General features: G+C 43.2%; 1 protein-coding gene across 1 annotated transcript; it reads left to right on the top strand.

Annotated features, from left to right (window-relative positions):
- Positions 1-1,379: 1,379 nt before the first annotated feature.
- Cd84 (CD84 molecule) lies at positions 1,380-22,828 on the top strand. The gene is given in 8 exon segments (XM_076861355.1): positions 1,380-1,463; positions 13,904-14,245; positions 16,378-16,629; positions 17,219-17,338; positions 20,547-20,644; positions 21,463-21,525; positions 22,090-22,125; positions 22,128-22,828. Coding segments are annotated over 8 exon segments (987 nt in total). The 5' UTR covers positions 1,380-1,417; the 3' UTR covers positions 22,158-22,828.
- The last annotated feature ends 1,794 nt before the right edge of the window (positions 22,829-24,622 follow it).

Here is a 24,622-nt window from a genome sequence, read left to right as displayed (position 1 = left end):
AGCTTAAACCTTCAAGGGTTTTTTGCATACCAAGAAAAGTATGATTTTTCATTTTTTCCATATTTTCTTCTTCTTCCCCTGGATCTAAAGGATTTTATTATCCTTCTACATCATTTTCAAGACAAAAGACATGTGGCCATGTGACTTGGGAATAAAATAAACATGACCATTTTGACAAATTCTACCTGTTTTTCAAATTTTTGCTTTATGGATATTAAGTATGGGGTTGGGTGCACAAAGTTCTGTGATTGTCACATATTGCAAGAAGATTTTTATCACTTTGCAATCTCTCACCCTAGCCCCACTTTGCTATGCATTGAAGCATGTCTCTCTGCACCTTCTGTCTCTCTTCCCCGTGAGTTTCAGTCTTTACCATATAATATTTGCTGGTTTTTATCCCAATGCATTAGTTTATTGACCTTAAGAAAAAATTACTTCCTCTCCTTTGAGCCTTAATTTCCCCATCTGCAAAACAGATGAGAGAGTCTAAAAATCCATTTCAAGTTTAAATTTTATTAAATACTTATGTCACTAAGAAGGTATGATCATAATCATAGTATTTTATAATTATAATACATATAACATAATTATATGCTGCTGTATTACATATCACTATATAATATTCTAATGTATATTTAATAAGTTAATTATATATTAATAATTGTACATAGCACTATATAATATTCTAATATATATTTTATAAGTTAAATATATACTAATAAAATTGTGCATCTTTGATATACTAAAGAACAATTATATAAACATAATACTACACTAAGGTTATGATGTATATGTAATTCTATTTTATTTACATAACTATAATTATATAATATCAATTGACACCATTTATTAAACTGCCATCCTGTATCAAGACATTCTTCCTCTTCCCTCTACTCTACATTCTCTTGTCTAATAATGCCATTTTATTCGCAAGTCTGTCTCAGTTTGGTTGTCAGCTCCTTCAGAAAGCCTTCTCCAAATCGCCCTAGCCTGAGTTAGATGCTCCTGCTCTCACAGCTCCCTGTAGTTCTCCCAAGTGCAACACTTATCACACTTTATTAGAATTTCCTATGGAATTCTTGACACCTCCAAAAAAAGAGTATAAACTCTATGGAAGCAGGGCAATCCATTATTTAATGCTCTTGATATTTGCCAGCATCCAGAATAGTACCTGGCACATATCAGGCACTCCATAAATGTTTGTTGAATAAATAATTCATTGGCTAGGCAGCATATGCTATATCATCAGAAGACACTAGCACAGTATTACAAAGACCAATACCTCTTTAATCGGTTAACTCACACTTCCTCTCAAACGCGGCTATAAAAAGAAGCAAGAGGCAACTAAACTCCAGTGAAACAGACTGTGGTAGTAGAGCATCATTCTTGTCTGCAGAAGACTAGAGCCCAGAAGAAGATGGCCCAGCACCTCCTGTGGATTTCGCTCCTTTTTCTGCAAACCTGTGAGTTCTGACCCTTGTTACCCTCCCTCATTCCTACTTTTCCATAAAGTTGTAGAAATTGCTCTTAAGGAAGATACTGAAGTGTCCCCTTTGATATTTTTTCAATAGAAGACCCTCTATTTCAGTATACCTTGTACTCAAAAGAGATCCAACTAATGGGGGGTGGTTTTAAGCTCAAATCTTAAAACAATTTAAGTTATTTCTCAATGTAGAGTTAATATGTTAATATTTCTGAGTTTTATCTATGCTGTCTCCACACATCTGAGAAAAAAACCCTCTTCTGGGAAGAGTCAGCATTTTGGGTAGACTCACCCACAAAACCCAATGTGTAGACTCACCCACAGAACCCATGAAAAGATAGGTCATCCAAAACCTTGAGCAAATTAAAAGCGATTTGGGTTTTTTTGTGTGTGTTTTTGTTTTGTTTGTTTTTTGATATTAGAATGTGTTATGTGGTTTTTGAGAGAGATATGATCTGACTAATGATATTTCATTGCTCTGTCAGGTTAGAATGTTGCGTGATTTCTCACTATAAGAAAATTCCTCTCCATGAGCTCCTTTCATTTTAAAAGCACATTCAGGATCATCAGTCTGCTTTTTATTCTCCAAAAACTCTGAAATAAATGGGGGAAAGGTGATGACCCTCCCGCCATTTTTGTGCAAGTAAATTCCAGACAAAAACAGAGGTTCAGAACTTGAGTCATGAACTCTATTTTCCTTACTTATGCCTTAAATTAATACTGGTTATTAGATTACCTACCGAACAAGTAGGTGATGTTAACAAAAAAAGTCCTCAGAGTGCTTTATAATTGCTCATATTATCATCCTAGATCCAAATAATTGCCTGTTCATGTAAAAATTGATCATGTTTGGAATTTCTAAGTGTACTTCTAGTATTCTTACCAGCTCTGAATGTGCACTAGCAAATGCCTAGCATGAGTGAGAACCTAGGAAACCTGGAGGGTTAGGACTTTGTGAAAAAGTAGAATCAGTGCACTATGATCTCTCTGGTTTCCTTCACCAGGGTACGGCTCCTTTAATTTGAGTTTTATGGAGATTACAACCACTGAGCAGGCTGAGTATTTGCAGCTTCTGCTGATCACCCTATGCAAGTAGATGGGGAACAGAGTGGAACCTAGGGATGTCCTTATCTCTCAGAGAAGGAATAGACGGGGTGGCATTTCACTTAATTTGAAAAGTATTCTTCAGTTATCATGCCTACTTCTTATGTTACCCGTATTAGGACCTCTGCAACAGGTGAGATGAAAATTATTAATTTCATTATGAGTAATGAAAAAGAGGAAGAGTAAACCAAGACTCAGAAATTAAATAATTCACCTGAAGTGCCACTTCTCGAAATTGGTAAAACTAGAAATGGACATTGATTCTTGTAACCCAAGCCAAAGGCCTTTCTGCTCCATCTGATCTCCTCACTAAGTGTTCAAATCCTCATTCTTCAAAGAGCAATATAACAGGCTGCCCTAGGATACACTTTCTCTTCTCCTGAAACTGAAGTCAAAGTTGTCGAATCATCTAGTAGCAACTCACTTGCCCATTAGTTCTGATCCTCAAAACAGTTGTGCAACCTCTTGAACTTTTGTTTCAAATCCTTCAAAATGGGGAAACTATTACTAGTAGGATTATTTAGAGAATCAAAATAATAATTTACAATACTTGGTATAGAAACCAAATACAGGACATGCTTAACAAATATTAGCTAATGCTATTTTTTGTTTTTTCACAGTTTTTGTTTTTTAATTGTTGTGGTGGTGACGGTGGTACCCGGGATTAAACCCAGGGACACTTTACCTCTGAGCTACATCCCCAGCCATTTTTATATTTTATTTTGGGAAAGGTTCTCACTGAGTTGCTTAGGGCCTTGCTAAGTTGCTGAGGCTGGCTTTAAACTTGAGATTCTCCTGCTTCAGCTCCCCACCCCACACCCCACCCAAGGCATGCACCACTGCATCTGGCTTGCACTGGATTTCTCATGCATTATTAGGAAGGATCTTGAATTTATTGCACCAAGATCCTGGACAGGACTCCTCTGTTTGGGATGGTCCAAGGAACATGAGCATGCAGAAAAGTAGAATGAGTTTGAGCTTAGGTGTGGGCTGTTGTTCTGAAAAAGGAACCAGGTGAGATATTCGTGTCATTAGGGACTCCTTAAATAGAGAATGGTGCATATTTTATAGAATAAAGCTGCAAACATTTTCACACACCATTCACATTGACTGAACGGATACGTTTGCCTCTTAAAGATTATTCCACAAACATTTCCATTTTCCTGAGTGCACATGTACGCCATAAAATCCCCCGCCCCACTGCTGTCCCTAGAAGAGGTGAGCCCTCATATTTGGTATTGGGCTTAGGAGTGCACACTGGTTTTATGCACTTCCTAGACTTCAGAGCAGTCAAAGCCGCTGAGAAGATGTGGAGAGATGAAGGTAGAAATCCCCATTTTCCCCTGAAATCACTGACGTAGGGAAAGTCTGAGTGTGTGAACCTCTGACTGCTCCCCACTGGAAAGGTTTTCTTGGAGAATCAAGACTCACAGTCTTGTGCTCTGAGCTTGACTTTCTCATGGTCACTTTGGGAACTCTGTGACTCTGACTGTCCCTCCACATATTAGCCACTCACCCTCATCACTTTTGCTCCCTGTCCATTCCCTCTCTGTGTTCTCTCTCACACTCTTAATTCTTCTTTTTCTCCTCCCACTTCTTACATCTACTTCCTCAACTCCTTCTCTTGCTCCTTTCTCCTATCTCCCATCAATAATAGTAATAACAGGGGCTGGGGCTGGGGCTCAGTGGTAGCGCACTTGCCTGGCATGTATGAGGCACTGGGTTCGATTCTCAGCACCACATATAAATAAATAAAATAAAGGTCCATCAACAACTAAAAAAATATTTTTAAAAAAATAATAGCAATAACAAACCATGGGTGGAACAATCCCTACTCATCTGACAACACTCTCCATAGACGACGGTTATTGTTTTGTTTAATCTCCTCCAACACCCATGAGATGGATACTATGACTCTACCTATTTACAGATAAAAACATTGATACACATTAAGTCAAAAGGCCATTTAGCCAAAAAGTAGAGGAAGTGGGATTTAAACCCCAGTGTCAGGGCTGGGGCTGTGGCTCGGTGGTAGAGCTAGAGCGTGCGCCTAGCACATGTGAGGCCCTGGGTTCAATCCTCTGCACCACATAAAAATAAGTAAAATAAAGGTATTGTGTCCAACTAAATATTTTTTTAAAAAAAATAAATAAATAAACCCCAGGGTTCTTAAAATTAACCACCAAGAACTATTCTCTTGCTATAGTGGAGTAAAACACTGGTCCCATTATGGATGGTTTTCATATTTGGGTATTTATTCCTTGAAAGACAGGATTATTCAAGTTGAAGCTGAACCTCTCTCTTCCCCTACCAAAGAGGTACTGGTGGACAAGCCCTTTGTCAGTAATAGAAATTTTGGCAGACTCTCAAGACAGAATATCCGAGGGAATAGCCATCTCTTCAGACTCTGTTCACACACCATTATTTCAGTATAATTTAAGTTGACTTGAATTAGCTTTTTCAAAACAAACAAAAGTCCAGTGTCAAGATGGTCTTGATGTCCCTGTTGGGTATAGAGTAGATCATAAAGCATTTCAGCAGAAACTTAAAAACCCAAGAAGTGAGGGGGCCCACCATGATATCTGTCCAGGGATAACTAGACCCCTGGCATCATCCCGGGGGTCAGAGACAGGATGCAGGCCTACTGAAGGGCACTAACAAGAGCCAACCTGCCACTGGCCTGAAGTCCTTGCAGGGAGAGGCCTTCAAGATAAAGACAAGACCTCAATTCTAGAAAGAGATTTGAGCAGATGACCACCATGGTCCCTCATGAGGGGCTCAAACACAGAAGCTTAATTATAGAAATGGAAATATATTGTATGTGGGGAAAATTAGACGTCAGGACATCAGCTCAAAGACATGATTCTCGAATAGAGGCTGGAAACTGTGTCCCTGTAATAACACGAGACTCCAGGGAGAAGATAGAGGCCCATGGTGTCAGTCCAATATGCTGAAGCAGCCCCGATTTGAACCTGTAATCTGACTGAGCAGAGAGTGTCCAACAGTCAGTGCCAGGCCATCCAGGTTCTCAAGTGTTCTGAATCAAACCTTTCTTATCTTGGCCCTTTAGAGAGGGGTAGACCTGAAACTTTGGGGGTAACTAAATTCATCACTGTACAACCAGCGGGGGAAAAAGAGATATGAGCAATCAGTTAATAGGTCTGATATTGGGGGAACTGTATAGGTACCCATTTTCCGTTTGTTACACTTGATGCTTAAGTATGTGCTAATAGAGAGGAGCAGGGGAAAGCAATGGATGGCCATGACCCCATCTCTGTTTTTGAGATTTTGCACATGCATGTGTGTGTGTGTTGGGTTTTATTTGTTTTGAAGCAACTGATTAAAGTTAACCCAAATCTCAATAAAGATAATATAAAGGAAAAATCGCAGAGGAAAATAGGATATCATGGTAGGAGAGTAGCAGGTTCCCTTTTCTGACAACCTTGTGACTAAGGACTTTCCATCTTTCTGGAGAATGACACAAAATTTCTGCTGTCCAACCATTTTGCTTCCTCTTTGCCTTCAGTGTCTCAACTTAGTGGGACAAGTTATAACCCACTGTTGGGTTTTGGCTACCGCAAGATCATGCTGCCTCTGGTCACCATCCCAGTCCGGCAATACAAAAGGACCTTCCACCCCCATGGTAGGCAGTGGATGGAGAAGAAGGGAGGAAGTCTGCTACTGCTAAAAAAAGAACAAGAAGTGCTTATTTGAAGGATCCTGAAAACACAAGGGGTGAGGGTGTCTATTAAGCAACAGTACCATCATCCGCAGTCCACCCTTGCTTACTGTTAGACCTCCTCTGACATCTCTGCAAAACTCCAACACTTCTTTTTTCTTTCTGAGTTGTCCAGGGTGCTATTTTAATCTCTGTAACATGCTTATTAATTTTACATAACAGGGCTGGGGTTGTAGCTCAGTGGTAGAGTGCTTGCCTAGCATGGGTAAGGCACTGGGTTTCATCCTCAGCACCACGTAAAAATAGATAAATAAATAAAATAAAGGCATTGTGTCCCCCTACAACTAAAATTATTATTATTTTTTTTAATTTTAGGGGCTGGGGATATAGATCAGTTGGTAGAGTGCTTGCCTAGCTTGCACAAGGTCCTGGGTTCAATCCCCAGCACCACACACATACACTCACACACACACACACACACACAAAATTATATAACAAACACAGGGCATGCCAGGCACTGTTCTAAGAAGTACAAAATTAATTCATTGAACTGTAACACTTCTATAATGTTAGTGTTACTATAATCTGCATTTTAGAGCTGGGTAAACTGAGGCACAGGGAGGTTACTAACTGAACCAAAGGATGATGGCCAGTACCTGACAAAGCCAAGATTCAAACCCAGGCAGTTGAGTTCTCAGTGACTCTCGGTCCTGTGCTTCATATAGGGGCAGGTAGAGGACTCTCCTCAAGGCAAGACTCCCCTCGGGGTGTCTAGATTCTTCTCCATTAGTAGACATGCCTGAGAGCCCTCTCCCCAGCTCATCTCTGACATCCCTCAAAGTGGCAGGACAGCTCTGTTTTATTTCACTAACCAATACCGCCCACGTCCCACGTGGGGGTGGGAATGGGGTTCCCCCCTGGTGGAATGAGCTGGATGAGAAATAAAAGCTAAGAAAAATAGAACAACAACAACAAAAAAAAAAAAAAAAAAAACACAGAACACAGAGAGTGGTTTGGGGGCAGGACGGGCAGCTGACCAGACTGATCGCCACTAACACAAAGGAGCCTGCACCTGCTTCTTTATATTGAAAGACATCAAAGAAATTCCATGGAAAGTTCTTCACCAAAACAGGTTAAAGGTGGGGGCAGGTAGGCTGCTCGGTTCTTAACGGGTTATGGCCATCTCCAGTGTTACTGTGAGGGACCTATCCAGCAGAGCAGAGGGGAAGGTCACCTGCATTGGGCAGTCTGTCGCCGCGGGAGAGCCACGGGAAGTTCCAGTGCCAGAACTGTCCCCTGCCTGGCTGCCGTGCCGAGAGAAGTCCTCCTGCATTTCACAGATGGCTTCCCGCATACCAATGAGGATCCTGAGACTGAATTAAGTGACTTTGAAGGACATTTGGCTAGTAGATAGTAGATCCAGGACTAGAAGGATCTTTCTTGATCCCTACTTCAAGACACTTCTACTAACTTGGCTGTGGGTCTCCATTCTGCAGATCTGCATCCAAAAAAAAAAATTATTGGGATGATATTGATATTGCAGATTGAACCCAGAGGCACTCTACCACTGAGCTAATCTCTGTAATCTCTCAAAGTAGCAGGACAGATCTGTTTTATTTCACCAACCAATACCACCCACATCCCACGTGGGGATGGGATTGGGGTTCCCCTCGGTGGAACCCCATAATTTTCTCAAGATAACACTTCCAGGTTCAACACAACAGCTCTATGAGACAGAGATTATTATATTCTCAGCCTTTTTATTTTTTATTTTAAGACAGGATCTCACTAAGATGTTACTTAGTTGTCAAAATGCTTGGCCTCCAACTTGTCATCCTCCTACCTTAGCCTCCCAAGTAGCTGGGATTACAGGTATGTGCCACTGCACCCAGCTATACAAATTTTCTTTACAAACAGTATAGAATATTGGAGTAGAAAGAAATCAAAGTTGGCTCTTTCTTATTAATCAGTTTAAACCTTGATCTTTCACACCAAAACTCAGAGGCCAATGAAAAGTGTTCTTGCCCTCAATTCTTTTCAAATTGCTAGATAATGGTAATTAGATCAGTGGTAAGAAAAAAAATATGTATTCATTGTTTATTATTAATTTTTTCATGAACATTTGATAACCATCCACTAGTTTCTGGGGAAACAACAGCGATTGAAACAAGGATTCGGCATTCTTGGTAATTACATTGTGGTAGGGTTGTGTATGGAGAGGTTGTATTGGGGAACTGAGGATCAATGAATCTCAATCATTTTCTCAAGATAACACTTCCAGGTTCAAGCATGACTGTATTCAAAATGTGTCCCCCTAAATTTTATGCTTCCTAGCCAGTCTCACCTTGGTCTCCTCACTCTTCGTGGACAGTCTCACCTCCTGTATTACAAGAGATGAAGGTCATCAAGAATAGCTGCCTAGGACTTCAGCCTTACTCTTTCCAAATGACCTTCCTTTCCTTTAATCCCTCCCTATATGTAAATGATTTCCAAACCACTTGAGGGTCATGGGATGATACATAACAAAGCTGAAAGTAGAATGGCTTAAGCAAGAAGGAAGTTTATTTCTTGCTCATGTAAAATGGCCAGAGCTGGCGGTTCACAGTGGGTGGAGCAGTTCAACTAGTTCACAAAGTCTTCAAGGACCCAGATTTTTTTCTGTCTTTTGCTCCACCATCCTCAGTCCTTGGTTTTCTCCTTGTGATCCATAACATCTGTCTGAGATCCCGCTGTCATGGTATTTCAGCCTGAAGAAGCAAAGAAGAGATGACGAAAGCAAATTCTCCTCTTCCTGCAGACATGGGGGGCACAGGCCACACTTGACTCTCATTCTGTTGGCCTGAACTTAGTGACATAACCCCATTTAGACAGCAGGGAAATGTAGTCCTTTTCCTGGGTGGCCATTCGCCCTTCCAAAACTTAAGGACTCTATCATTGAGATATGGGAGAGAACAAATAGTGGGGGTAAAGCTAGCGGATCTGGCCACAGTGCTCCCCCACCCCAACAATACTTCAAGCCCAGTCCCCCCTTATCATCCATCCGCTGACTGCTTACTTAGTTGGTCCACTATCATTCTCTAATCCAATATTTCTAACATCAAACTTGTCTATCTCCTTTGACTTCTTCCCACTGTAAAATTCCCAGGATAAACCAGTTTCCCACAACAAATTTTCCAGGCACAAAGTAGAGAAATTCAAAATTCACTGTGGAACAACTGAGTTCTATTAGATGCCTCCTTATTTCTTGCCTTGCGTTTTGCTATCTCTCAACCCCAGCCCTTCCTTTCTATCCCATTATCAGTCCCTGGTTCATGACCAGAGAGCTCTAATAGTCAGCTAAAGGGTCTCTCTAGCCGGGCTTCTCTATTTTTGTTTTCCTTGCATCATTATTATATTATGATGACCTTAAAACATTATTCTAATCTTTATCCTCAACAAACTTTAATAATTTCCTCTGCCTCTAACATAGACCTCAGACTCAAGGCTGTGCCTAATTTGTGTCTCCAGCCTTACCTCTCTCTGCTCTGTTATGCAAATCTCTACTCAGTCAACTGACATCAAAAGCTCTGCTTCTAAACTTTTATTCTGAAGCTGTGAACCTGAGATTCTCTTCCTTTCTCTTCCATCTAATAAAATTCTATTTTCCCTTGTCAAGTTCTACTGCCTCTGGAAGTTTCTTTAACCAGTAAGGCTCAACATGGCCTCTCCCCTTGAATTCCTACTGAAAGTACCTGTCTATTCTATTTGTTTGAATTTATCATTTGCCCTCCTTAGTGTTAATGACAGTTACAAACATAACTGTCATAAACATAACATGTGTCTTATTTGCCTAACAAGATATTAAACTCCAAAGAACCTGTCTTCGTCATAGATTAGCATCTTACATTTTATGTTTAGTCCTGGAGACATTTTTTGTGAGTGGGAGCAATACTAGGGATGGAGCCCAGGGCCTTGCCCATGCTGGGTATCTGCTCTCCCACTGAGCTACATCCCACTCCGCTCTCAAGACATTACTGTGCCACAAGTTTTCTCTGAAATTGAGTTTTGCTAAGATGCCTTCCAGTAATAGTGTAATATTCGAATTCTTTTAGCACTTGGAGAAAGAAATATTGAAATTGATTGATATGGAGATTCTCTTTTAAAACCTTCTGAAGTATTTTAAGAGGAAAATGAAGTCCACCAAGAGTATCTAAAAACTGGGTGACACATGCCTGTAATCCCAGGAATTTGGGGAAGTGAAACAGGAAATTCACAAATTCAAAGCCAGCTTGGGCAATTTAGCAAGAGTCTATTTCAAAATAAAAAGGGTTGGGGATTATTTCAGGGGTAGAGTGTCCCTGAATATAATCCCCAGTACCAAAAAAGAAAAAAAAGAGTAGCTAAAAACCACCCCTCCAAGCTTTACTTGAATCATTCCTTAAAAACGTCTTTTAAAGGAGACAGCCATGGTGGTGCATGCCTGTAATACCAGCAACTCAGGAGGCTGAGGCAGGAGGATCACAAATTAGAGGCCAGCCTTAGCAACTTAGTGAGGCTTATCTCAAAATAAAAACTAGAAAGGACTGGGGATATAGTTCAGTGATATAGTGCTTCTTGATTAAAAAAAGAAGAAGACTTTAAAAGGGCTCCTATGTCCTTGGCATCACCGAGGATGCCATAGGGATGGCCTATGGAAGCTGTAAAGGGCATAATACAATTGATCCTTACCAATCCCCAAAATAACCAATGCCAGTTTTGCCTTGATGGTTAACAAAGCATGTCACCATTTGCTGCTAAGCAGATAGTGGCCAATATAGTTACTACTTTCATCCCGGCTAACGAAATACACTCAGAAATGTTTTGTCACTTTATTAAACCCCGTTCATAAATAGAAGTACTGGCACCTACATCTTCTGCCTTCCTGTCTTTCCACTACATGGTTTTTCAGCTACTTAGAGCACAATAGGGAACATTTAAAGGTGGCAGAACATTTATCCTATGACTATGGATGCTTTGCCTTTTCTCACCAAGCAGGGAGTTGGCATCAACAACACCAGAAGCACAAAGAGTAGCAGGACTTCCTCCGGCTTGGCCTCCCCTCCACCCCCGCTGCCCGATTGCCCTTTGATAACCCAGCATCACTTCCTGAATGACTTGCTATGGAGAGCAGACACACTCTTCAAACTGTACCACCCACCCATCACTTGTGGCTTCCCAACTGCCCTAATACCAAGAAGCTGTCAGTCTTAGCAAGGTGCCTCCCCAGTGCTAGGGTTTAAGAACCCACAAGAACGACAAGCCTCAGGTCTTGTTCACTTCATTTGACCTAACTTAAATCCAGATTGGAATGACGGTTAGACACTTGGGCCTAATTATAATAAAACCTTGAGACATGGAAGATGCAGGAGCAAGATTGGCTCTAAAATTCACAGGACCTAATGCAAAGTGAAAACATGGGGCCCTTTGGAATCTCTGCAATGAGTTCAGGGTCCTTCTAGGCTCAACTGCACAGATCCCACGCCAATAACTGGGACAGCCAAGAATTCAGGCTGGAACACTCAAGTGCCCCACTACCAGACCTCCTCAGCCCAGTAGAACAGTATACCTGGAGAGAGTTCAGGTTCAAAGATTCTGGCAAAATATGACTGCAATTTACCGAAGGCAGCATTAACCGAAATTTCTGTCCCCTCAATGATTTGTTCCTATTGCTGTTTCTGTTTGGCACTCACCATTGTATTTTTTCGTTATTAGTCTTTGAGCTTCAAGCCCCTTAGGGCTGCATTGATAGTCTGTTTAGCCCTGTGTTTCTAACTCAGCATCTGGCACATGGTTTAGCATTTAATAAATCTTTGAAAATAAATGTCTCTACTTGCCCCCGCCTCCCACCATTTGTCTCCTCTCCCATCTCAGGGCCTGGTAACATCTCCTCTGGGCTTAGCCTGCTTGCTCCAACTAACACAGCAGACCTTGCCTGGGATATTTCTCCTTAGGGAGGATCTCCCTTGATCTGGAAGGGCAGAGGTTTCTATTAGCAGCCCTGGGGCTTTTGCAGTACTTACTGAGCTGAAGACAAGGGTAACCAACCATAGTGACTTTGCACCAACAGGTTAAGAAAGCCCTTTATTTCTGCTCTATGCCAAGACCTATATAAATTTTAGGGTCAGCGTGAACCTGCATATGGGGGAAACACATCCTGGCCTTCGAATCTTGCATATAAGAAGTACACATCAGAACAGTCCAAATAGCTGTTTGGGATTGACAACCTTTCTGATTGGGCTGTGCCTGTCCAATCAGTTTTGAAGTAATTTGAGGGCTTGGGGGTATAGCACGGGGAAAGTACACTTGTCTAGCATGCACCAGGCCTTGCACCACAAAAATAAATGATTCCCAGCACCACAAAAAAAAAAAAAAAGTTTTAAAAACAACCTCAGAGAATAACATCATAATAAAAGGTGAGAAAATAATACCTTGTAATTATATTGCCTCTAATTTTACAGTTACGTATCCAATCAATTTATCTTCACAAGGTGATGGAGGAGAGAAGAAAAGGAAATTAAATTTTTCACTTTTCCCACATTACATTTAAGGGTAGATACCCTTTGGCTTTTACTAGGAAATGTTCCCTGGATTCCCAAGATAGATCAAGCCCCTTACTCTCCTCCTTCAAAGCATATCATTGCATATTTTTCATCTGTCTCTTTGTGTGGTTATCTAATCAACATTGGTAAGTGAAGCAGGCACTGTATCTCTTCTCACTCACCATTCTATACCCAGCTCCTTGTATCATGCTTAAGGAGTAAATGCCCAACAAACATTTTTATCATAAATCAAATTAATGAGTATCTGCCAAAGTGTCTGAAACAAAACTGACCCCTGAATAAAGACATGCATTCATTCATAAAAGGATGAATGAAGAAGTGATCTTTGCTTACTTCACAAGCTGGTCCAAGAAAGTCTAGACAACACATGAATGAGTTAAAACTCATTCCATAAATATTTTCTAAGCAACCCCTTATGCGTCAGGTATGCTTCTAGAGAATGAGGATATAGAAGTGAACCAAAAAGACACCCCAAGAAAAATCATCAACTAGGGGAATAATTTCTCCAGAGCCTCTGTCACAGAAATAAAGGGCTTTCTTAACCAGATGGTGCAAAGTCACTATGGTTACCCTTATCTTCTGCCTATATCTTCCATGAAGAGAAGCAAAACATGTAACCTGGTTTTTTACAAACACCACAAAGAAAAAGCAGTGACCCAAGAGTCCATCAGCCCAGATATTCTAGATCTTGTCCCAAGCTCTTCCACTACTTGGCAATATGATCTTGAGAAAGAAGTACACTCGGTATATCTTGGACCTCAGGGAGGTTTGTGGTCTTCATCTCTCAAATTGCCTTCTAACTTTCAGAAAGTGTACACTAGGTAAGCAGGTTTTAACAAAACAGATCTCTACAAATTCACTGAGAAACTAAATTTTAAGTGAGACTCCTTTGGAAAATATAGTTGTCATAACATTAAACATACTACAATAAAGTGCTAAAGATATTGTCAAGAAACGGGTTGAGCTGTACCCACGGAAGCTCCTCAGATTATAGGCTGAGAAGACAAGGAACTGGATGGTGCCAAGAGTCAGATGTTACAGTTTTCTGTTTGTCCTCAGGGCTGGAAGCAACTGGAAATGACGCAGCCTTGATGGTGGTGAATGGAATTCTGGGGGAGTCGGCTACTTTTCCCTTAAATATTCAAGAATCAGAGCAACTCTCCAGCATTGCGTGGACTTCTAAAACATCTGTTGCTTTTATGACGCCAGGAGACCCAGGAACAGCACCCATAGTTGTCACGACCCACAGAAATTATTATGAACGAATAGAAGTCACAGATCAGAACTACAACCTGATCATTAATGATCTGAGGATGGAAGATGCAGGAGTCTACCGAGCAGACATCAACACAAAGAACTCTCCCTACACCACCACCAAACACTACCACCTTCAGGTCTACCGTGAGTTGTGGGAGGAAGGAGGGCTGGGTTCCTACTTTTGTTTTGCTGTCTAACGGACACCTGGTTGGACCTTGTGGTGCACTCCTGTCATCCCAGCTACTCTGGAGGCTGAGGCAGGAGGATCCCAAGGTCAAAGCCAGCCTGGGCAAGTTAGACCCTGTCTCAAAATAAAAAAGGGCTGGGGATGGAGCTCAGTGGTAGAGCACTTGCTTAGCATGTGCAAAGTCCTGGGTTCAATTTCCAGTACTGTAAGTCATTGTCATCACAGCCGTCACATGTAACTTCATGTAAACAAAGACTACCACAAGCAAAATAGTTAAATGTGCCATCCCAGGATTCCCTTGTGCTTCATGGACAACCTATGACCTCCCTCTTTCTGCTCCTAAACTACTAACCCCTGGAGAGGGCTAATTTGCTCATATCTATAACCATGTTATCCACAGATGTTATGTAGATGGACTCCTGCAATGTGAATATATCCTTCTGAGACTTGTTTCTCATTTGGTATAATTTCTTTGAGATTTACCCAAACTATTGTATGTATCAATCTATACTTTTTAATTGTTGGACAGTACTCCATGGTGCAAGCCCAGTAGTTCATTTAACCCTTCACCTGCCAAAGGACATTTTAATTGTTTTCACCTTGGGGCTATTCTGAATAAGGCTGTTTATAAGATTTATAACATTTAGGTACAAATCTCTTTAGGAGATAAATTTTCACTTCTGTGGAATAAATGTCTAAGAATGAAATTAGATGGGAGGTCCATTTTCAGGTTTAAAAGAAACTGCCAAACTATTTTACATTTTAGGTACATCCCCTGGGAATATATAAGGGGTCCAATTGCTCGGCATCTCAGCCTTTGGTGGTAGCATTATTTTTTTTAATTTTGGCCATTCTAATGGGTGTGTAGTGATATCTCATTTCATTTCATTTGAATTTCTCTAGTAGCTAATGATAATTTTTTTAATTTTTTAATGGTTTTCTCCACATTTTTATTGGTGCCTTATAGTTGTACATAATGATGAGATTTATTATTACATATTCATACATGCATACAATTTGCAAAGTTCTTTTTAAAGGTAAAATATCAGAACTACTTATTATCGTCATTATTGATGTGTCACACAATACTATCCAAAATATGGTCTCTAGCCTGGCAATATCACCTGGAAGTTTTTTGAAGATGCAGATTCTCAGGTCTCACTTCCAACATTTGGTGGTAGAGTCCAGGAATCTCACACTTTGTCCGGATTGTTCCTATGTGGCTAAAGTTTAAGAAGCACTGATCTAGACTCACCTTGTCCAATATGGTAGCCATCAGGCACATGTGTCTCTTGAGCAGCTGAAATGTAATGAGTCCAAATTGAGATGGCAGTAAGTGTAAAATACACATCAGATTTTGAAGTGTTGGCACCAAGAGTAGAGTATAAAAAATCTCATTAATAATTTTCACATTGGTTATAAGTGAAAGTGATATATTGGATAGTAGCTTAGATAAAATGCATTACTAAAATTAATGTTACCTGTTTATTTTTACTATTTTAATGTGGATATTAAAAACTTAAAATTATCCATCACCTACCAAAGAAAATTCTAGTTGTCCTTAAATATATGTGCATATTAAAATATATGTATATTAAAATATATACAATATATTAACATATATATTTTTGTACTGGGGTTAAGCCTATGGGTATTCTACACTGAGCTACATCCCAACCTTTTTTTATTTTGACACAGGGTCTCACTAAGTTTCTCAGGTTGCCCTTGAACTTGTAATCTTCCTGCCTCAGCCTCCCAACTCTTGGGATTACAGGGATGGTAGGCACGTGCCACAGCACTCAGCCATACTTTTTTTAAAGATTTTTTTTTAATATTTATTTCTTAGTTTTAGTTGGACACAATACCTTTATTTTGTTTATTTTCATGTGGTGCTGAGGATCAAACCCAGAGCCATGCATGTATTAGGCAAGCGCTCTACCGCTGAGCCACAACCCCAGCCCTCAGCCATAATTTAACTTTCAATAATACTATATTTAACAATCATCTTGAAAATCTAACCATCGGTTCTCATAAGCTGGCATAAACCAGCTCCTGCTCACCATGAGTTCACGTACTTTCCCCCTCACAGGTCGGCTTGAAAAGCCAAAAATCACGCAGAGCTTCATGACATCTGTGAATGGCACCTGTAATGTCACACTGACATGTTCTGTGGAGAAAGAAGAAAAGAATGTGACATACAGCTGGAGCCCTCTGGGAGAAGAGGGCAACGTCCTTCAAATCTTCCAGACCCCTCAGGACCCAGAGCTGACCTACACGTGCACGGCCTGGAACCCCGTCAGCAACAGTTCTGGCTCCATCTCTGCCCAGCAGCTCTGTGCAGGTAACCAGCTCGGACTTTTACCCTGATGAATCTCAGAAGTCACTCCGAAGAGCTTCAAGGTCTGAACTTGGTCTCACCCCTAGGGGAATGGGCCTCCTTTAGGCTGAACCTGGTCTCTAGGAACATCTCTTCCCAGGAAGCCTGCTGAGAAATTGCCAAAGCCTTTTTCAAGATGCTAAGCATTCAGGGTGCTCTGAGGCAGACCTGAGCATCTCTGATTCAATTCCTGACTTTTAACAGGAGAAGGTCTGGTGTGGGGCTTTAGCACTCCTTGGGGGGCACCCAAGTTTTTCTTTCTTCTTTTTTTTTTTTTCTTTTTGCCTTTCTGGGGATTGAACCCAAAGGGACTCTCCGACTGAGCTACATCCCCAGCCCTTTTTGTTCTTTATTTTGAGATAAGGCCTCTCTCTATGGCTCAGGCTGGCCTCAAACTTGTGATCAGGAGGATCAGCCTCCTGAATTGCTGGGGTTACAGGTGTGCACCACCATGCCCAGCTGAGGACACCCAGTTTTGATAGTGGCCCTGAATGTGGACAAGGCTGGTGCTTATTTCCTGAGAGCCCAGACTCACTGAAGCGTCCATTTCCAGACGCTGCAACCGGCGCCCGTCCTCGCCACCCCGGGATGCTGAGCGGGCTGGCTCTGCTCTTTCTGCTGGTTCTCATCCTGCCTTCAGTGTTTCTCCTCCGTCTGTGCAAGAGAAGGCAAGGTAGGATTCTCCCAGACGGTGAAATGTGAAGATGGACCTTCCTCCCTCCAGGAACTGAAGTCATTTACCCAAGGTGGAGTGGAGAGTATCAGGAGGGGGCTCTTCTCCTGCCCGGAGGAGTCCAAGCCATCCTAAAATCTTAACATCTCAAATAATTAACAAATAACAAAACACAGACACTGAGAAATACATTTACAGAGCGCGAAGCTCCTGATAAATCTAGTCCACATGGGTTCTTGAACTAAACAAAGAGAAAATGGCTTAGGTGGTTTATTTCAGGGGGTACATCAAAAGGCAGGGGTAAGGTTTCAAGGGCGGAGTCTTGCTTGGTGATGTCATGCAGTCAGCAGGTTGATTGACATCTTGGCAAGTCACACCCATCTCGGGTGCTGAGTGGGCCACAGCAGAGCAGGAAAGATATTCACACTGTCCCTGAGCAATTGCTCAGAGGAAATGTCCACCGGCCATTCCCAGACACCAGATGTCTCTATCCACGAGGCTTCCAGGCACGTGACCCACATGCAACCCATGAACGGCTGGTGACAGGAAAGGCCCGTTTTTCTAACCTTGCTACAATCCCCACCCCACCACCTCACCACCTCCCAGGATGACGGCCCTGGGGACTGTAGGATGTTACCCTGAGCAGTCCTCAGAATCTGTTCTTGGTGAGTCCAGGACCTGGGTTTGAGTTCAGCACTGCCAGTAACCAGTCATGCTTCGTTGTACTATGGGTTCACTTCGGACTCAATGTCCTCACTGGTGAAATGTCTGAACCGCAGAGTCTCCGGGGTCCCTTCCAATGTCATCGTATTTTGATAATGACCTTTGGAGAGTCCATGAGGGACATGTACTCATTGGTAAGAAAGAAGAAAGGAAAGAAGGAAGGAAAGAAAGAGGGAGAGAGGGAGGAAGAAAGGAAGGAGAAATAGAGGAAAGAAGGAGAGGAGAAGGGGAAGGTAGGAGGGAGGAAGGGAGGGATTGAAGGAGGGAGGAAACGAGGGAGGGAGAGAGGAGGGAGAAAGGAAACCTGATTTTAAGTCCCTAAGAGGGTTTACACTGCCCCATTCCCCTTAACCCCAGGTCCATCTAAGATCCTCGTTTCTCACCAATCACAATAAACAGTATGGAACCTCTGTTTCCATGTTCCTAACTCTCCCTTGTTTCTGCTTCCTCAGGTTCTTACTTGACACCCTTCACTAGGAACTCCCAGCCCTATGTTTCCTGAATAACAACTGGGAGGGAGGGAAGTTCACAGCATAGTGATTAAGACTAAGTATCTGTTGTGCAGGCAGTCTGAGGGTGAAGTCCCAACTTGATCACATATCAGCTACCGGTTATTTTATCATTGTAAGCTTCAGTTTTCTCAACTGTAAAAATATTCATAATAATAATAATAATACAGCTTGCTGCATATGCTTATTAAGTGGAGTATATGAAATGCTTGGCCTGGTACATAGTAAATACTCAGTAAATGTCAGCTGCTCTCTTTCTAATTGAAGGGTATTGACAGTATGGGTACAGAGGAGGGATTCTAGGGAAGGGAGTTTTTGACAGGCATCATAACTTAAATACCCTCATGTGGGGAGCCATTCTCACACGTGACTGGGCAACTCCCGGCTTGGGTCTGAGGCGCTCTGGCTAAACTGTGTCGGAGCTTTCCTGGCCCTCTCCTGGTGCGAGAGCCTGTCCGTGTGGGGGTGTGACTGACCACTGACCTCGGGGGCCAATCACTGACCCTGACCTTGGAGTGCGGCCCCCTCAACCTTCATTGGATGGAATTCTCCCCTGAATTTCTTGTTCCCCAATAAAAGGCTACTCCCTGGCGTGCTCCCTCTCTCTCTCCTGCTAGCCCTGAGTAATCCTTGCTGCCCTACTGGGTGGTTCGAGGAGGGAACCAGAGAGGGGAGCCGTCTCAGACCTGGTCATAGAAAAAGGTAACTGAGTCTGTGTGTTTATTTCGATCTCGCTAGCTAACTTTTATGCCAAGAACCTCATTAATGAAACCAGTGCGCTGGCCGCATGGTGGACCCTCATAAAGGGGAGAAATCACAAGCTGCTCAGGTTGTAGGTGATCTGCAAAGTCCCTCAAGAGAGATCTGTCTTCGATCCCTCACAACCTCTTGGGGAAAGAAAGGGGCTATTTTTCATATTTACAAATGAGATAAGAGACAGCACTCAGTCTGGGTCCCTCACCACATCTGGGGCAGGAACTGAGACAGGACCAAACTCTGAAATGTTGGAGCTGTGATACTGCTCAGCTCAGACCCATTACTTGTGGATATGCTGGTGCCCTGGAATAGGAGGGCCCCAAAATCTGGCATGTGCATGTAAGCATGCACGTGAGCTCTCTCTCTCTCTCTCTCTCTCTCTCTCTCTCTCTCTCTCTCTCTCTCTTTTACTTACTGAGGAACAGCATGCCTTTATTTTATTTATTTATCTTTATGTGGTGCTAAGGATCCAACACAGTGCCTCACACATGCTAAGCAAGTGCTCTGCCACCAAGCCACAGCCCCAGCCCTCTTTTCAACTTGGTTCTAAAATATTCTGTTTGTAGCAAAGAAAAGGAGTACACTGGGATGAATACCCCTTCTAGCTCATAAATTACTAAAAATAGGTACTTATTTCTCCTGTGTTTGCTTCTCTGGGAACCTCGCACATAGAAGGAGCTTAGTAAAAGTTTCTTAATTCTGTGAATCAGTCAAGCAAGGAACCAAGGTTTGTGGAGCATCTACTATGTGCATAACATTAAGGTGGTTATAGGAAGGTATGTACCGGAATAATGCAATACAGTGTACAACCAGAGAGAATCAATGTTGTTAAAAAACTAAGACCCTGAGATGAAAAGTCAGCTAGCCATGCGAGGACATCCCTGCTAATTACAAGAGACACTAAGGAAAACTCTGGGTGGAAGAGCTACCTTTGACTGCTCTCACAGGGAGGAAGAGATCCTCTTTAGCCTACCACGTACTCTAGAGTAGAAGAGAGACCCCACTGAGCTCTGGGTGAGAAGCAGGCCTCCCATTCCACATAGCATTTTTGGAAAAAAGGAAAGAGCCCATCCCAAGATCCAAGAATCCATCTCAATAGGATGAAACCACTTGACCTCGTATGGCTTTATTTCTTCATAATAAAAAAGAACATAGGACTAAGATGATCTTTAAAAGCTCATCCACCATTCAGACTGTGGTTCTGTTTATTGGTAACCCAGGTGCTGTCTCAAAGAAAACAATATACACGAGCATCACCGTTTCAAGAGACGCTCAACCAGCAGAGGCCAGAATCTATGATGAAATCCCTCAGTCCAAGGTGAGCTGCTGATGCTATCAGGAAATTCCACCACCACCCCCAGGACAGAGGCCACCATCGCCCTTGGCTTCTGTGGCCCGGAAAGCAGTCACAGCTAGTCTGGAGGGTCCAACCAGGAAACACCAGGTCAGGGAAAAGATAGCATGAATTCCTCTGTGAGGACAGGAATGTGGTCCACTGGTCACCCCCTGGCAGCCTCCATGGTTTGAGGTCATGAGCATCTGCATGCAGGCCTGGCTCTGAGTTAGAGGAGAGTCATGACTAAGGAGCACCCCCTAGAGGGGCCAAAAGAGGAGCCCCTAGTGTGAGGGAGAGGGCTGCTGCCATGGATATAGCAAACCAGATGCTAAGGTGCCTCCAAGGGTCAGTTCTGTACTTGGAGCCACTCTGCTGCTTGGTCTAGCAGCAGCAGGTTCCTTTCCTCAGACTCTGACTCCCTCCGTTCCACACCCTGGCTCACCTCCATCTGTGTTTCCACCAGCCTGCTGCCCTGAAATCTGAAAGGAGTTTTCCCAGTCACTCTAGCACTGTGCATGGACTGATAGGGCTGCTCGATCCATGGAGCCGGTGGAAAACAAAAACCCGGACTAAGCAAGACTCAGTCTGTCTGAACCATGCACATCCCTCCTCTGGGCTCCTCCTCCCCCCCCCCACCTGATCCACTGGTCCTCTCCAAAGTTGGATGAAACCAGATCTGAGGCCAGGAGAAGAGACTACCCCAGTAAACGTGGGACCAGAGGAGGGGGATGGGTGAGGCAGAATTAGGAAGGGAGATTCACAGAAGGCTCACGGAGGGGACTATGGATGTTGTTTTCCAGGGTACTCCCTTCAGAGAAGAGCCGGTGAACACAATTTATTCCACCATGCAGTACTGTGAGAAGGTAAATCCTTTTCGGTTTTTGATTCCTGCTTTCCTCTTTGTGGCAGTCATTTTGGTGTTCCCCCGTCCATCAGTAGGTAATTGAAAACCCAAGACTTCGCAAGCCCGTGGGAAGGTTGTTGACAGCCTTCTAAATGCCTAGGTCACGAGAGACACCAGTAATGAAAAGCCAGCAGTGGCTTTCCCTGTGTCCAGCTGAAAGTAGAATGATTGGGATACAAAGAGAACTTGGGCCCAACTAGGAACAAAGAATGCAGCTAGTTTGAGCCCTGGATGTTGTCTCAAGCCTAGAGTCAAAATCAATGTCAGTTTCCCCCATTCCCTCCTACTGCACTTTTCTGAGCAAAGAAATTCCCAGGGGGTTCCAAATGGGGTGGTTGGAGAAGAGGAAAAGAACTTGGCAAAGACAAAGCCCTGCTACCTCAGATTTCTACAGCACTAGGGAAATCTAAGACACCCCACCTCCTGTGCCACTTGCTGAATTCTCCTGGGTACCACATGGAACTGGAGCTCCCTAGGCACACCTTTTAGTTGACATATACTCACATTTTCCTCTCGTGCACAGGTGGAGAAAACCGGCACACAGGACAATAGACCTCCCAGGAGATTTCAGCCTATGAAATTGTGATCTAGCTGGCAGATGGCATTCTCCCTGGGAAACTGAGTTGCAGTCACCCATTGTGGCAAGTGCCCTGGATCTAGACCTTCTCTGTACAGCTCTTACTGGGAGATTGCAAATCACCACATCCCAACATGTAAGCAAAGCAGGAAACCTTCTGTTGCTGAGCATAGCTGGTACCAACAGACAAACGGTCACTTGCCCTTTCTGACTGGCTCCCATTTGGATGAATGACAGAGCAGTTTCCCAATCTCCTTCACATCATGGCACGTGCAGAAAATGATGTTTTCTTATGGCACTCTGTGGTTAAACAATCAAAGTTGCTCCTGCACGTGGCTGGAAGATTCTCTTGACTAGAAGTAATAGACCTGTCCAGCAGCTGTGAGAAGAAGGGAATCAATATTTTGCACACCTGTAACATGCCATACACACCAGCAAGAATGCTCTGCTCACACTCTGTGTATGCAAGGAACACACGGTACACGGTACATGGTACACGGTACACGGTACACGGCCCTCACCAGTTCCTAAATCATCTTGAGCAAATTAGGAAAAGATACTCTTTCCTTGGGACAGAGGGAGCCCCTCACTCAAGTGCATGGCATGGTACCAGCCCCCACTCGCTCCCTTGCTTGGGGACCTACGTGCAGGGCACAAGCTGTCAGAGTTTTGGCTGTTAGTCATGAAGGCACGCTCTCCAAATGGAGTGTTAGAAATACTCCTTCGGCAGAAACTAGAATGTTGGAGCACTATTCTTTGGGCTCTATTTCAAAAGTCTTACGGGACTTTCTTTCTGGGCAAGTCTTCCCTCTGAGCAGTGTCAGCAGGAAGATAACACACCCAGTACCTCTGCTCTCCAGCAGAAATTAATCAGCTATGTTTTTTGCCTTTTGGGGAAATGGGTGTAAACCAGCCATTCCAACAAGAAACCTTGAAGGAAGCACAGTCGCTCACTAGAGGAAACTTGGGAGTAATGGTGCAGGTTATGAAACTGGATTTCACCCAGTTCCTTATTCTCAGCTCAGAGGGGCAGGAGGTTCAAGTTGAGGTTGAGAGCCTTGCTCCAGAATCCCCCAAAACACGTGGCCAGCTGGCTAGCCATAAGGAAGAATCACCCACAGCTCAGCTGGACAGTCATGTGATCATAAGAGGACGGTTTGCCTTTTGTGTTAGCAAACCTAACTGTCTAAATCTTCCACAGCAAAAAAAAAAAAAAAAAAAAATGAGCTGCATTTAGGTAGAATGAGGTTTTTCCATCCCAGTGAATGAATCCATAGAACTTTCTAGCACCGGCTACCATTCTTAGGGTGGCAAGGCCCAAAGATGAGCATGATGTCTTGCCTTTGTCCCAGCTGAAGAGAGAAATTCAACACAGACACTACAGTCAAGTCCTAACCTGCAGCTGCAAGCAGTGAAATGAACTACAACAGTCAGAAGAGCTAGAGGAGGAGGCGAGGCTGAAGCTGGGCCACAGAGAGAGGCAGAGGGAAGGTGGGAATCAGGCAGATAACTGGGTCTGTGGGGTGTAGTTGGGGCTTCTCATAGGCTCACAGTCCCTTGCCTATGCAAAATGGAGTGCCTCAACCAGAATGCGTGTTGCTACCCCTGTCCACGTACATATCCTCCAATGCCCACTTCAAATGGCACCTGTTCTATAAAGCGTCTCCTGGTATCATCAGTTAAAACTAATCACGGTTCATTTTATTCTGACACATAGCATACATAATTATTTGGTCTCCTCACTACAGGATACACTACTTAAGGATAAGACCCGTGTCTTTTATTCATTGCTTTATTTTTCTCTGTATCCACCACCACCCAACATAATGACTTATACCCTGGGTGCGAGCTATAAATGCTGTTGGAGAGAATTGAAGTGACCAGCCTGCTGGAACAGAAAAGGGACATGTTGGAAGTAGGGATAGATCAATGCCGATAAGCATAGTGTGTCAGGAGCTGCTCTGGACAGGAGCTATGTATGTGGCCAACCAGCCACAGGCTGTGTGTGTGAGCTGTGAGCATCCTGAGTGCACAAAGCGGACTAGACTGAGATGCTGCTCTGTGTGGGCTGTGCACGTTTGTGTCCCTTTGGCTTGCTCTGCCTTTGATCCCCACACAGCACTTGAGATGGGCGTGGCCTTCCAAGATGTCAATCAACCTGCTGACAGCAAGACATCAGGAAGCTAGACTCAACCCCCTGAAACCCGACCCCCTTGCCTCATTTGAATGGCTTTTCCCCAATAACACGGGGTTTGAGTCCTGCTCTTTCCCTTTGTTGCCTGCCTTGCCTCTGTTGTGGGAGCTGAGTCAGAGGGGCCGCCACGGAACCCAAAGGAAAAAAGTATTTCCCTGTCTGTGCGTCATTATTTCGTGTCAGCCCAGTTCTCCTGGAGTGACCCTGACCGGTCATGACAATAGTGGAACTAAATTATAGCAAGCATTAAACATTAGGATGCAGCTATAAGCTATTGCCTTTGTG

Source organism: Callospermophilus lateralis, chromosome 7 (assembly GCF_048772815.1).
Source record: "Callospermophilus lateralis isolate mCalLat2 chromosome 7, mCalLat2.hap1, whole genome shotgun sequence".
Classification (NCBI taxonomy): domain Eukaryota; kingdom Metazoa; phylum Chordata; class Mammalia; order Rodentia; family Sciuridae; genus Callospermophilus; species Callospermophilus lateralis.
This window is presented reverse-complemented; position numbering and strand designations above follow the sequence as displayed.